General features: G+C 46.2%; 1 protein-coding gene across 1 annotated transcript in view; it reads left to right on the top strand.

Annotated features, from left to right (window-relative positions):
* Positions 1-7,376: 7,376 nt before the first annotated feature.
* LOC149361803 (short transient receptor potential channel 3-like) overlaps positions 7,377-13,868 on the top strand; it is a 29,722-nt gene continuing 23,230 nt past the window's right edge. Inside the window, exons 1-2 of the mRNA XM_089569590.1 lie at positions 7,377-7,590; positions 12,599-12,795. Coding sequence (XP_089425716.1) covers positions 7,429-7,590; positions 12,599-12,795 — 359 coding nt within the window. The 5' untranslated portion in view covers positions 7,377-7,428. The remainder of the gene's footprint in view (positions 7,591-12,598; positions 12,796-13,868) is intronic.

The following is a 13,868-nucleotide window of genomic DNA, read 5'->3' as shown; positions in this document are numbered from 1 at the left end:
ATACGCAAAGGGTTAAACGAAAATTGCTCATGAATTTCTTGCTGAAAGTCGTGATCTTATGAATAAACACAAAAAGGTCGGAAATGGAATAAATTTCGTTTTTATCAAATGACCTCTGAAGAAAACAAGAAACAACCAAAAATTAGCAAAATAAACGCGCGTTTATTTTCTTTCGAAGAAAATATAACAAACATAGAGATGTCTTGTTATGGAACGGGAAAACATTGAATACGGAACGACATGAAGGTTGCGGCGGGATGCTTTAATGGCCGCAGGCGTAAGCGTTCCGGCCGTGCCATTGCCTGCTTCTTCGTCTTCCTAGTCAGTGGCGATACTATACTCTAAAATCCTATAATTGTCGTTTTTCGTTTCACCGAAATTACCACTTAAATAAAGGCTGGCATGGGTCTTAAGATAGTTCGAGTGAAATATAACATTGTCTGGGATAAGCTCATGTTTTTGCCGGCATGTGGCAAAAGGTGGTCAGGACGCGGTACACACATGCCAAAGTTGTCGCCAAAGCAATGGCAACAGAAAAGAATTCCAGACAGCCGCCGTAAGGCATTCCTGGCGACATGAGGTGGATTTCATTTTAGTTTGGGGAAAAAGAAGCTGTTTTCACCAGATCGCCGTTTTCATCTCGCAGAGTTTTCCTGACAAACACAGTCCGAGTGTTTGCCAAGATTATTTCTGAGAAGTTGCTGAAAGACGAGCGTTTATCAAGGAGGTGCCTGCTTTGCGAAATATGATTCATGCAGAAAATGGCTTCAAAATGACGCGGAAAAATTTACACATACTTTATGGGCTACAAATCCGAAGCCTAACATCCTTGGTTGCAGCTGATGCAGGGAATATTTCGCTACGCGGAACAACTGCTTGGCTTCACATTCGTCACCCAGCTGCGTCAAAACGAACAGAGAGTGTTGGAGCACTTGGTAGGTTTCGTGTTCACGTATTAGTCTACGCCCCTCCCATCTCCCTTAGGCGTAATATCATTAAACAGCCTAGGATCCGGTACACTGCTAGACAACATGCCTACGAGAAAGTTGAGCGTGATAAATGTTCTCCGTAGTCGATCCGTATTTCATACTTTTGAGCGCTATCTATGCGCACAGGTTGGGTGGGAACTGCGCCATCCACTGCGGCAACTGTGCACTGCAGGTGTTTCATGCATTCAGCTTGCGTGAATCCCCGCCCACATTGCGAAACACGAGAGGCACGGATCGCGCTCGCAACCTACGCACAAGCGCAGCAGTGACGTTTTAAACCTACCGCTTGGTTGTACAAGTAAAGACGAACGCTGAGTCAGTACCGGTACAAAGCGAGCCATGCAACGACTGAAGGGGAGGCACGCATGCACTTGGGAATCGAACAGTTTTTACCTGCTACCAGGAAGAAAAAAAGCTTGGCGAGAAACATTTGCATCAATAGCCAAGGAAGGCTAGTATAATGTTTAAAGGGCCATTGAGGGAGGCTCCACCTAAATAATGTTCTTAAAGGGCGAATGTGAAAAAAATTGTTTGGATTGAATGGGAAGTAAATAATTACTCATTGACGTCCACCTAGACAGTTACAAACGAAAACGTTGCAGTGAGTAATTACTCTTTTATTAGAGATCTACTTCACTTTGCGGCCTTTCCCTACATATTTGGTTAGAATGCTTCGTAATTTGTTCCCAGGTCATCAAATGATGGTGGCAATGTCGAACGCCTATTAGAGAACCAGTGGTGTTGTTACAAGTGCTTAAGAAACTTTTTAGCAGACGATGCATCTACCTGGCGGCGTGCCACCAAGTTAGGCAACTCAGCGGCCATAACGTTGGTACAGGTCACCGAGAGCTTTCCTCAAGCCGGGCACACTCGGTATGAAAGGAATAGGAACAGCGAGAGTTAAAAGACTGGAGCCTAAAATGCAGCCTGGGAGTTCCAGTGTACTGCTCTTGTACAGCCGCCGCGGTGGCTCAGCGGTTATGGTGCTCGGCTGCTGACCCGAAAGACGCGGGTTCGATCCCGGCCGCGGCGGCTAGAATTTCTTTGGAGGAGAAATTCTAGAGGCCCGTGTACTGTGCGATGTCAGTGCACGTTAAAGAACCCCAGGTGGTCGAAATTTCCGGAGCCCTCCACTACGGCGTCTCTCATAGCCTTAGTCGCTTTGGGACGTTAAACCCCATAAAACCTAAACCTGCTCCTGTACAGCGTTTTGAACTATTTGCTGTGATTGCCGTACCGATATGCTCTGTAGACGCAGATGGTAAGAACACGCACGGCGCGCACAAACGCGTTCGCAATATTCGTTTCCGAAGTGCGACTAAGAGGCAACTTTGTGGGGCATACGACGATGTGTTTTATTCCACGTTGCATTCTGTGGGGGCCTTGCCTGGTTTGGACAAGATAATGCGACACTGCGCATCGTCTGTGACAATTCCGTCGAAAACAGAGGGAAAAAAAAGGCAGTTCGTATCATCGATGACAGAAGGACGAAAACAGACGAAGCGAAACAAAAGGGTCCTCCGCTCGCGCGCGTTCGTTCGAAGTGCTGTAAATTCTTGCGATCGGCGATCGCATCACTCATTGTACACGGTTGTAACGCGTGCTCGGTCGCATTTTTTCTGCGGGAAGGAGAGCATCCAAAACGGCACAGATAGGTGGACGACTGGTTCTGGGTGTTCATTTTTTACGTCATTTTCGATACTCGGTAATGTCAGGCCTTTTTTATAGTTTGTGTTTGAAAAACGGCTTTTGCTAGCGATTCCTGACACACCCACTCCTATAACGAATGGTGTCTCTTGCTTTTAGCACTTTCTCTTGCAGCGGAACAAAATGTGTCTTAAAGGGACAAAAATCTTTCTTGCAGTTGGCTTGTAATAAAGCTTGATGGCGTGTTTTTGCCATCGTTTGGCAGCAAAAGGTTTACAGCCGGCGCACTTGTAACGGCAGCAGATATAACGACCGCTCGCTCATAACAAATGAGGCTTGCGCTATAGATACCATCAAGATTTTTATAATGGCAATGGCAATACGTATCAGTTACAACGAATAATTTTGCCCCACTGGGTTATAGTGAAGGAAGAAGCGCCTTATACTTTTTCTCGCTTATAACGGAGAAAACATGGTGAACCGAAAAAGCAATGGGAATGGAAAACGTGGAACCGTAGGTTACCGCCGGCCAAGTGCGCGGCGACGGCCTACAGTGGCGCTCAATCAGTGCATGTGCGCCGAGTGGGAAAAGCGTCAGCAAAGCGGCAAGAAAGGGATAGCGTCGAAAGCGAGGATACTGTACTCGATCTGAGAGCAAGCAAAGGCGCCCGCTTCGGCTTCGGTAGGTGGTGGGTACGATTCCCGCCGCCAGCCGGGTACCCACCGGTTTTCTCAAAATGGGTACAAGCTATGCCCCGGCCTGGTGCTCGGCTTCCTAGGGCTGCATTGCTTGGGAAAGGAGCCTGCGCCTTCAAATCCTGTCGCTGTATGCAAAGCGTCACAGGGAGACGTTTGAATGCCCTTCTGGCCCCGCTAGACGAGTAGTATGCGTCACCTGCCAGCCGCGGCTCTCCAAATTTTATCCTGCTGCTTTGTGCAGACAACGCGCGGGCCGCACAAAGTGTCGCTGATGAGTTCTGTGCTCACGTGCTTTGGGCTACCTCAGTCGCTGCGTGGGCTCACGAATGAGATACGGATGCTGTCGAAAGCACATGGGGTCAGGCGCATGTGCATTTCCGGCAGAGCGTTGTTGATGCACAGCTGGTGGCATGCCTCCCGGGGTGACTTGGTTGGTACAGACGTCGAAGCTGCAGAGGTAGTCTACGCGAAGTAGGAGCAATCTCCAACCACTAGACACGCAAGACAAGAGAACTGGACAGAGCGCCTCCCGTTCTCCTCTCTTGTTCGTCTCTTGTCTTGTGTGTGTGTGGGGTTTTTGGCGCCTTTACTTTGCAATCAATTACCAACTACTCCAGCAAGAAGTTCTGTTAATCCAACTACTAGATATCTGTTAAGAAGGCCGACTTGCTACCAGCTGGCGTTAACGAGTCAGCTGTGATTAGTTGGCATAAATGCCTCGGCGCGAGAATATGATCGCGCTGGTGAGCTTTGAAAGCACCATGATAGAATTTGCTTGGAAGAACTAGACGCACGTAACTCACTTCTTTAAAGAAATAAAGGCAGCTTTTGTCGAAGCTGGCATTTTTTTCCTCAATAGAGGCATTTCATTTACTAGCAGCTTTGGACACAACGAATGCCATCCGCCATTCGTTATAACTTGGCTCGATTTTATTCATGATAGAAATTGGCATTTGAAGGTTGTATTTCTTTTTCTGCCATTTGGTGCAAACTTCTGACGCTGATAATTACTTGCGATTAATGTAGTCTTAATGATCATTGTTTTAAATTAGATGCAGTCTTAAATTAGATCAGTGTCTTAAATTAGAATTCACATATTCACTGTCTGACTGCAGAGGCTAAAGCCTCTCCATAGCTTTTTGTGCCCACCACGTTAAGTAGCGCCAGCATCCGCTTCCCCACGGCGCTTCCAGCTGTCCAGCTTCCGGTCTTGAACGGAATCGCTGCCATTGTGTATCATCGGGGCGAGTCTGTCCAGCCGCGGTTTTCGTGTATCGCCTGCCGAGCGCGAAACCAGTGGGTTAGACTGCTATAGGTCGAGAAATAGCGTAGCAGCGCAATAAAACAAAGTCTTCTCGAGCGCTGAAAGCGCTCCGCGGCATGGATACGAGCGGGTACAAAATGAACGACGAGTGCCGGTGGAAGTCGGGAATCAACCCGAAAAAAGACACACGCAGATGCTGAAGAATGGCATCAAAACTCTTCAAAGACCTGTGGTACTTGAAAAAAGCGTCAGCGACCACAGAGATGCTTTAGCAAGGACAGGAATCAGTGGAAATACCTGGATTTACATTTATGGCATTTTTTTTAGCGTATGAAAGCGTAGTTTAGAGTTCATGTAGTATCTTTGTTGTTTGAACGCAGTAAGCCAGCGACGCTGGCCAACTGAAGTTTGTTCTCAATGGCCGGTTACATGCAGGCCAGCCATACAGGGAACATTAGCAACAAACACACCGTCGGCTTAGCGCTAGGGCGCGGGGCCAAAGCTGCCGCAGCATGCGATCACTGCATACGTGACTTGCATTGCATAAATCGTAGCGAGCGTTTGGCCAAGTACCTAAGCAGCGCCAACAATATTCGACCAGAAAGAAATCTGCCAGAAGTTTCCTGCATCCTCCTAGGACAATAAATAAAAACAGGCAGCGTAACACACAATCCTGACTACTTTGTTAAGAAAACTTCTTTTTCGGTTCTTGAATGACATGGCTGTAAATGGGCGCTCAGATGCCGGCCTGCCCCAATTTACTTTTTATTTTGGCTGAAAGGCGGATGAAAAAGGCTTCGCCAATCAATATACTATGCTTATGACGCTGTTAATCCCGAGAAAGCTCGTGTGTACCTTTAGTTGTGCACGGTGAAAACTCCAACTCTGCCGTATTAAAAAATGCATAAATATATGTCTAACTGCGAACGAACTCCACCATGAGCTGCGTAAGCGACACCAGCTGCTTCAAGAGCAGCAGCAGATCACTGCTCCCATTTCAGAGACCGCTACTTACCCTCACCGTTATTACATATGTCGGCCGAATCCTGTTCACACAACGACAAAGGCCTCGGGAAGTCATCCTCCGTTACCTGCCTTGTACCGGCAGTCCGCAAGCCCTATTCAGGTGCATTACCTGCCATAGGTTTTTCTACACAGCTTGAGATTATGCTTTATTTTTACTGGAAGGCATCCTGTCGCTGTTAAATGCTTGCAGTTACCTTACTTGCACATTATGTGTCTTGTCTATAAGAGCAAATGATATTAACGGCGGTTGAATGAATAAAATGAGAAGATCGGCAGACATCGATGAGGATATTAAGTCTGCTACGTATAAAATGCAAAAAGGTTATGACTGACACCGACGTGGCTCCGATCACTAATTTCCTTTTACTCTACTCCACTGATGAGCGTTTTCATTCACTCTGGAATCATTTGACAAAGATCGGGGGCAGAAGCTGCAGGCAGCAAGTCCACGTTACTATAATATTGAAGCTGTTAGGGAGTTTTATGCAATAGCTTGCTAGTCCGCGCGAAATATAAATTTTTTGGTATTCCCTAAAAATGACTGAGCTGATGTTCAGTTAGAACGAAAGAAGGAGAGGAATGCGATATATCTTTTGTAAGGTTGTGGTTGAGGTATTGAGCTACAGGTGGGATTGGCTTTACGATTATTCCGCCGGCAATTGCTCTACCGTTGCAAAACTTCAAATAGTTAAACAAGACAATTTGTGGCTCTGTTTCGTAACCTGACAGATGTCTGTGACCGCGCATGCGACATTCACAATAGTCGTCAATTGCCATTACATTACGGATGGCACTGCAGTTTTGCAGAATAACTGTCAGTTGGAAAGTAATTTTTTTGGATAACTATGCCGTAATGCGTAGACGCTGTCTCTTCAGCTTTAGGGTATGTGCGATCTCACTTCAGTCCTATTAGACTCCCGCGGACAATGCTAAAACAACGACATGTGGGCAAAGATGCATCGGTCGTCAGCTGTTGGGCCTCCGCGCTTGACATAAATTGAACCAGAACAAGCAAACCTAACCGGGGAAAACCGCTGCGAGACCTGGAGTCGAGTCGCCTAGGCAGGGGAGATCCGCGATGACGCGTGCGCCGCGCACATGTGGCAAGCACCCCTGCCATATGCTCTCTTCCGCCAAGTGTTCGCGTACAGCTCTCCCAAAATCGCTCCTGGCGTGGTTGGCTCAGCTGAATTCTCCGCATGTGACGGCAAGAGGAGATTTCTTTGAGTCAACTCTCTTTCTCTCTCAGCAAAAGTAAGGTATTTCACACAGTGCTTTTAGGTTGCTGCTGAACAAGACCAGCGGTGGTGGGTAATGAGACATGAGGATGTTGTAACTAGAAACTCGACATATTAGCCTGAAAAAAAAGAAAGTTGCTCAGGTAAGCGTCAACTATGCGGTCCAGGGAGCGAGCGTTCTAAGCAGGATGGCGTTGAGAGGGGTTTTGCGGGAGACGGTGAAACGATGCAACTCACCGGCGCGAGCTCTTGGCCACTGAGGTGAGAAAAAACGTTTCAGAACATTTCTCTGCTGTTTCAGTTTGAGTGCTATCGGTAACAAACCAACGCCCAGAAGAGAGCACGGGAAAACATTAATAATGCGGAGCAAATCACAGCACACGAGTGACTGTCTGTCATGCACTTTTTTTTTTTCGCAGCAAGGGTTTCAATTTTATGTATAACCTCCTTCTGTCCCAGCAAGGTTTCTTGCTCAAGACGTCCTCCGAGGAGCAAGGGCTGAAGTCACCGACGGCCGAGCTGCCGTGTCCCAGAAGGCGGCGGGCGGTAGGTCAAGCGACCAGACATGGACAACGCTGCGTTCGAAGGAGGCGGCTCGCCTTTGCACGAACCCGTGGTGAGGCGTCGGGCGCTGATTCAGAGGAGTTTACGGCTCCATCCGGAGGAGCAACGCTTTCTGGACGCCGTGCGAGATGGCGACATCCTCGGACTCAGGGCCGTGCTTCAGGTAAGGTGTCGTTTCGTATGCTGATACGAAACTACACTGCAACGGAGCTGCGGGGGCGGTCATTTCTGGAGCAGATGGTAACAGATGGTATTGGTACGGTGGATCGCACATGCAACGCCTGTGTACAGTGCGAAACCTGCTGTTTTCTGGCAGCCACTCTGCGCGGAAGCAAAGGATTGAGGAGCTGATCTCAGCACGGGCTGCTTTCTTCTTAAGCTTTCTATAACACCCTGCAGGAAGTTTGTCAACGACATTTACAGAGCTTGCTGCTGGAAGATTTCCTGAATTTGCGTGTTTATTTCTACACCATAGCTTGCATAGGTTCTGGATTAGCTGGTAATGTCACAGTCTTTCTTTGTGTTTTGGACTAAAGAATTCGTTCTCGTTCCTTTGCAACTTCTTTCGCTGTACTCTGCAGTCTGTAGTGCATAAAGATTATACGAATTCACTGCTCCCTTTGGAATGCTAAAGCACTGCAGATTTCTCTCTGTTAAACTAGCTGTTCTCACCGCTAAAGGACTGACTTAGCAACACTTTTGAGCAAAAGCTGCAATGTGCGGTTTCAGGATGTCTATCTGCCATTGATACATTACTTGAGCGAGGTATCTTCCATAGGGCAGAGAAACTAGCAAATAGTTTTTGTTTTTATTCCTCGATGAATCCCGGCATTCAGCTTGTACAATGTTGAAAAAAAAATGAACATGGTCAGGAAAGCATCATTTAAATTGCGTATTTTTTGAAGAGCAGCTATATTGGAGTGAGTATGGAATGATAACACAATAATAATAATAGCAGAATTGATGAAGTGGTTTAAAATGAGGCAGTTATTTGGCGAAGAAACTATTGTGAGCGCGCTGCTGTAGGATGTGCTAAGGCTTTGATGATAGCAAGTAATATTACGGGTGTGAATCTCACCCCGGTGCCCGTTTAGTAAATGCCATGGTGTAAAGCTCTAACTTTCACTTTGTTACTAGCCTTCCTAGCAGTTCAGTGCCACTATTTACAACACCTTGCCACTGACGGCTTTCCTTGCAAGCTAAACAATCTTCATATATTCATTTTACATCAGAGGAAATAGCGGCTCGCACATACAAACATAAGTTCAATACACTGTGGTTGAAACATAATTTCAAGAAAATTTTTCCTCCGCCTACAGAGGAACAAACTTCCAGTAGAAAATAAATATTTCAACTGCTTATCGTGGTGCGCTAAGAACAGAAGGATCTCTTTAAGTGAAAAGGGGCTGAGGGGGAAGGGGGGTGGCATGAAAGCAGCTGGCCATATTAATAGCTCTGCATCATTTGCAGTGGCCGGCAAGTTAACCAGACTATGTTTTTTTTGTGGCGTACAACATTCTACACAAACACACATGATAGAATAGTCTGTCATTAAATTCAGCATCGGAGCAATCAGGCGAGCCCAGACAGCTGAAACGAGGCAGATAGACTGGGCCTGGATTCATGCAAAATTTGTTCAAAAATAAATATATAAAAATCCGTCCTTATACAAGTAACAGCAAGAAAGCTTTTCGCTGATGATGTGTGTTCAGAAGGTGAGGTTGAAGTGTTGAAATCTGACGACGCGAATGGAACTCGCAATAAAAATAAGACGACCAGGAAGTTATATTTCCTTGCTAACCATTTCAAGAAATGTATTCATATGACCGGATATTGATAATGCGGCTGGCTTCAAGGGTAAGAAAATATATAAAAAAACAGTGTAAGCAATTAAGGAGTGCCTCAGATGTATGGACTGCTTGCGCAGTCGTGTCTCGTCACAAATCGCGTTTTCACAAGTTGGGATGTTTCAGTTACACATGTCTCATCAGGTTCTCACAAGATATATGGGCCGCATTTGGGAACGAATCTTTACACAAACAAATTCTTAGCCGCTCTGGCATTCGTAGCGATCGCCTGCAACGTCACGGCGTCTGCTACCAAGGCAACTAGACATCGGCTACAGTGTCAGAAGTAAGGCTGCCTGCAAGTAGCCCTGCGGGATGAACACACAAATAAAAAATATGGGACAATTTTGTTACAAAGTAAGAAAAATGGCTAGCAGACCAACGCGCATGACTAAATTACAGCTTTTACTTGTCAGGCTGTATTACGCGAAAGTGCTGGTACTAATCTACCATAAAATAACAGGGTTGTTCTTAATTTTGTATTAGATATCAGCGCACCTAGAGAGCCCTTAAAGGTAATGAAATAACATTAAACGATTCAAGCTTAAGGCTTCCTCAAGTTGTTTAGAAATTTCCAGCACTATAGACGATTTAGTACCAATGTTAGGCAATTGCAAGAAACCATTGTTGACGATGATGGCTTTTTATGGCGCAAGGGCATCAGCGGCCAAAGAGCGCCACGTCACAAGATTGTTTCTTCTACTCTAGGTTGGGTCAAAGACCCATTGTTTCTTTTACTCTAGGTTGGGTCAAAAACCCATTGTTTCTTCTACTCTAGGTTGGGTCAAAAACCCATTGTTTCTTCTACTCTAGGTTGAGTCAAAGACCCATTTCCCAAGCATTTAACGTTAAATAAGCCCAGCATAACACCAGAGGAAAGCTTGTACCCATTGTATCATCGGTGGGTACCCGGCGGCACTGGGGAAAAAACCAGTGCTCATGTGCAGGTGAAATTTTCTTTTAAAGAGGAAATGATTAGCTCATGTCTGACATTCTCGGGCAGAGATTTTGAAAATTGGAAAGTTGTAAGATACTCTTATAGAAATATTTAATATAATGGTACATTCCTCTGATATGGAGAGAAATCTTTGTTTTAAAATGTTTTCATCGATCGTACCGAAGAGTTCACTGCCATAGAAAAAGCTAGGGGGAACGCTTTTGACAATAGGAAAAACTTTAACCGAAAAAATTCAAGACTGCCGTCGGTTGATCCATGGATATATTGATTTTTATAATGAAATCTTACATTACAATAAAAATCGTGTTCATGAAAGCTTTCCCGCTCTGAAATGCTTTCGTCCAGAATTGTTGGGTAGGGTCCTTAAAGTGATATTGAGGACATCTCCACCGAATTACTGTGCGCAGTAAATATTGATTCTGTGGCTCTTCTGGGTATTTTTTGATAGTTGTCCGGCAGCAAAAGACGTATTTATGACTGAGACAATTAAAGTTAAAAATTTTCCCGCCATTTGGTTTAAACTTGTGACGTCTAGGCCGAGCAGCACTGATCGCCGCAGAAGAATTGCTCGCCGCAAGATCCGCTATCGACGTGCGCAGTTTATTTTGTACATCGGCCGCTGGTCGTGACACTTGTATTTGGTTTTTTGGTCTGTTCCAGCTTTTAAAAGCTTTCTTTACGTTCACAGTGGACTCTTTGTCGTGGGATACCATAGTTTACCGATGCAGGCCAACTTAGAATTGTTCCAGTGTTCCTTTTAAAAGGTAAAAGGCATACCTTCATCTTATTACTTCAGTCCTTTAATGTACCATCCTCCATAGAGATAGAGCGGTTAAGCGGGTTAAGTTACACAAAAAAACAAAAAAAAGAAATAGGCAGGGTTAACGTAGTTAAACCGAGTAGATGTGCAAAAATAGGTGTTCATCCTGTAACTGGAGGTTGAACTTAAGCCCCGCCTTGAGGCAATGACGTGATATCTTTAGTGGATTAATGCTGGATTAATGCAAGAGAATTGAAAAAAATTGGTTTTTGAGGCCAAGAAATGACGCAGTATCAGTCTCGCATCTCGGGGGACACCTGAACCGCGCCGTAAGGGAAGGGACAAAGGATAGAAGGAGAGAGAAAAGGAAGGAAGAGGTGCCATAGTGGAGGTCTCCGGATTAGTTTCGACCGCGTGGGGATCTTTAACGTTCACTGATATCGCACAGCACACGGGCGCATTTTTCGTTTCACCTCCATCGGACTGCGGCCGCCGCGGCCGGGTACTACGGCTCAGTAGCTGAGTGCCCTGACCACTCAACCACTGCGGGAGTGGATTAATGCCCCCCTATTCAGAATTGATTATTCTCCACTTAAAATTCATAGATGGCGGCGAGTCCTTTTACCACTATCTGCGCAATGGCTCAGCGGTTAGAAAATGGAGCCACTGAACTCAGAGGTGGCTGTTTTCATCACAGCCATCGGTAGGGATTGAGCGAGTCCGCTTGTCAGCTGCCGCCAGTGGAGCCCTGGACTAGGGGTCCCGAGCATCCTGCTCCTAAGATTTAATCTCTTCAAAATAAAAATTTTTTCTCCCTTTCTCTGTACGACGCATGTTTCTCTTCCTGAGCAACCTCTCGTAGAGCTGGCGCGCGATGCCCAGAACTTGCCAGATTTTACCCGAGTTATGCGCGTAAGCTCAGGTATTAACTCACGTTACTAGCAACGGCAGAATATGGTACGTACGGTGGCAAGATTCTTGATGGGTGTTGGTGAGCGTATCACTGCTTTTGCACTAGTAATGAAGTACTCTCAATCTTTAGATTCTTAATGGACTCATGGTTGTATTCCCGTCTATAATCTTTAAGTTTTCAGTGCGCGCCCTCTGTCCCCATGACATGGTGGTCGCTGGACACTTGGAAAACACATTTCATTGCCGCTTTTTTCCTTTAATTTACCCTTGTCCCCCTCCACAAGTGTAGGGTAGCCAACTGGGCATCGGCTGGTTAACCTCCCTGCCTTTCCATCCATTTCTCTCTCTCTCTCTCTACTAACAATCTAGTCACAAGATCGTACGTATGGTGGCAAGATTCTTGATGGGTGTTGGTGAGCGTATCAATGCTTTTGCACTAATAATGAAGTACTCACAATCTACTCACCTCATCGTACGTATGGTGAAAAAATTATTGATGGGTGTTGGCGAGCGTATCAGTGCTTTTGCACTAATAATGAAGTACTCACAATCTAGGCACCCACTGCTGTCTTTGAAGCCACAAGAATCACTATCCTACATGATATTACGCACTGTGGCTCTAGGGCTGGGTACAGTAATCTTTAGTTATGGTTTCTCGACAGCGCACAAGCTTCATAAACTGCGGGACGCGCAGGCCCACCCGTCGCTCGACGTGAACTGTTGCGACATGCGTGGCCTGCGGGCGCTCGAAGTGGCCGCGCAGAACGGGGACGTCGACGTGAGCGTGGAGCTGCTGCGCCTGCGCGCCCTGGACGCCGACCACGTGCAGAGCGCCCTGCTGGTGGCCATACAGCGTGGAGACATACGCCTCACGCGCATCCTGCTCGACGGGTGAGTCTAGGGGGTACTGGCGAATGTGACGGGCTTTCGTCGTCTGAAACGTCTGTTAACATTGAAAGAATTTCCTTTCTTTCCTCATGTAAGCCTTCTCCTCTAATGCTGAACGTAACACAATGGTGCGCATCACACCAGCGTCACTGCACTTATATATGAGGCTAATCTTACTAATCCCGAGTCCAGACGTTGCATATTTAGGCTCTGCCTCTTTCATAAATTTTATCACAGCCAACTTGATGTTTCAGCTATGTTGCCAGCTCATCGCTTATCAATCCGTACCAACCATCCCAAAGCAGTCTACCCTCCCCCAGCACAGACTACAGCTTATCTTCGCTCAATCTTCGTGCAAACTGCTCGAGACTGGAACAGCCTGCCAATGGACTCCGTGCACCACTCCGATCCACTGCACTTCAAGGCTGCCATCCAATCTCTCATTAGTGGAACATTCAGCCCATCCCTTATTGAATACCCCATTCCTGGGGCATTTGAGGTATTGATAACAAATAAATGAAAATAATTTTTAAACACTGAACAGACTGGAAGTCGTGGCTGAAAGCGGAGATATGTGCGTTGTAGCTCTACGCAGTGAACGGTGTCAGCCAGAGCCTGGCACCTGAAGTGAATGACGACAATTGCACGGCAAGCAATGACCCCATTTATAGAATCGTTGAATTAGCCAGAAAGGAGAGGGGCAATTTCCGTTCAGCAGGCGGACAGCTCTTCGCTTCGCTTCTCGGGAACGCCGGGAAGGGATTGTTTATAGCCTTTCAGAAACGCAGCTGCTCGAAAATATTAGAGAAACTTTGGTCACGATCCATGACAGCTTAAAATTAATGTGCGCTAATAAAAGATAATGCACGACCCCACAGACTGACGTTAGCCATCAGGAACGAGAAGAGAATGGCCACTAAAAATGTGGAACATCTGCAGTACATGCCGCCGTGAATCTTCTAAATGAGATAGCGGGAAGGGAAATGAATTACGAGGAGCGCAAAAGTAGGGAACGGTCTCGAATTGGATTCAGGAAAGTAAGCTGAACTTTTCCTTTGCCTCTAACGAGAAGAGTA

Source organism: Amblyomma mixtum, chromosome 2 (assembly GCF_055824585.1).
Source record: "Amblyomma mixtum isolate Tamu chromosome 2, ASM5582458v1, whole genome shotgun sequence".
In the NCBI taxonomy this organism is placed as follows: domain Eukaryota; kingdom Metazoa; phylum Arthropoda; class Arachnida; order Ixodida; family Ixodidae; genus Amblyomma; species Amblyomma mixtum.
This window is presented reverse-complemented; position numbering and strand designations above follow the sequence as displayed.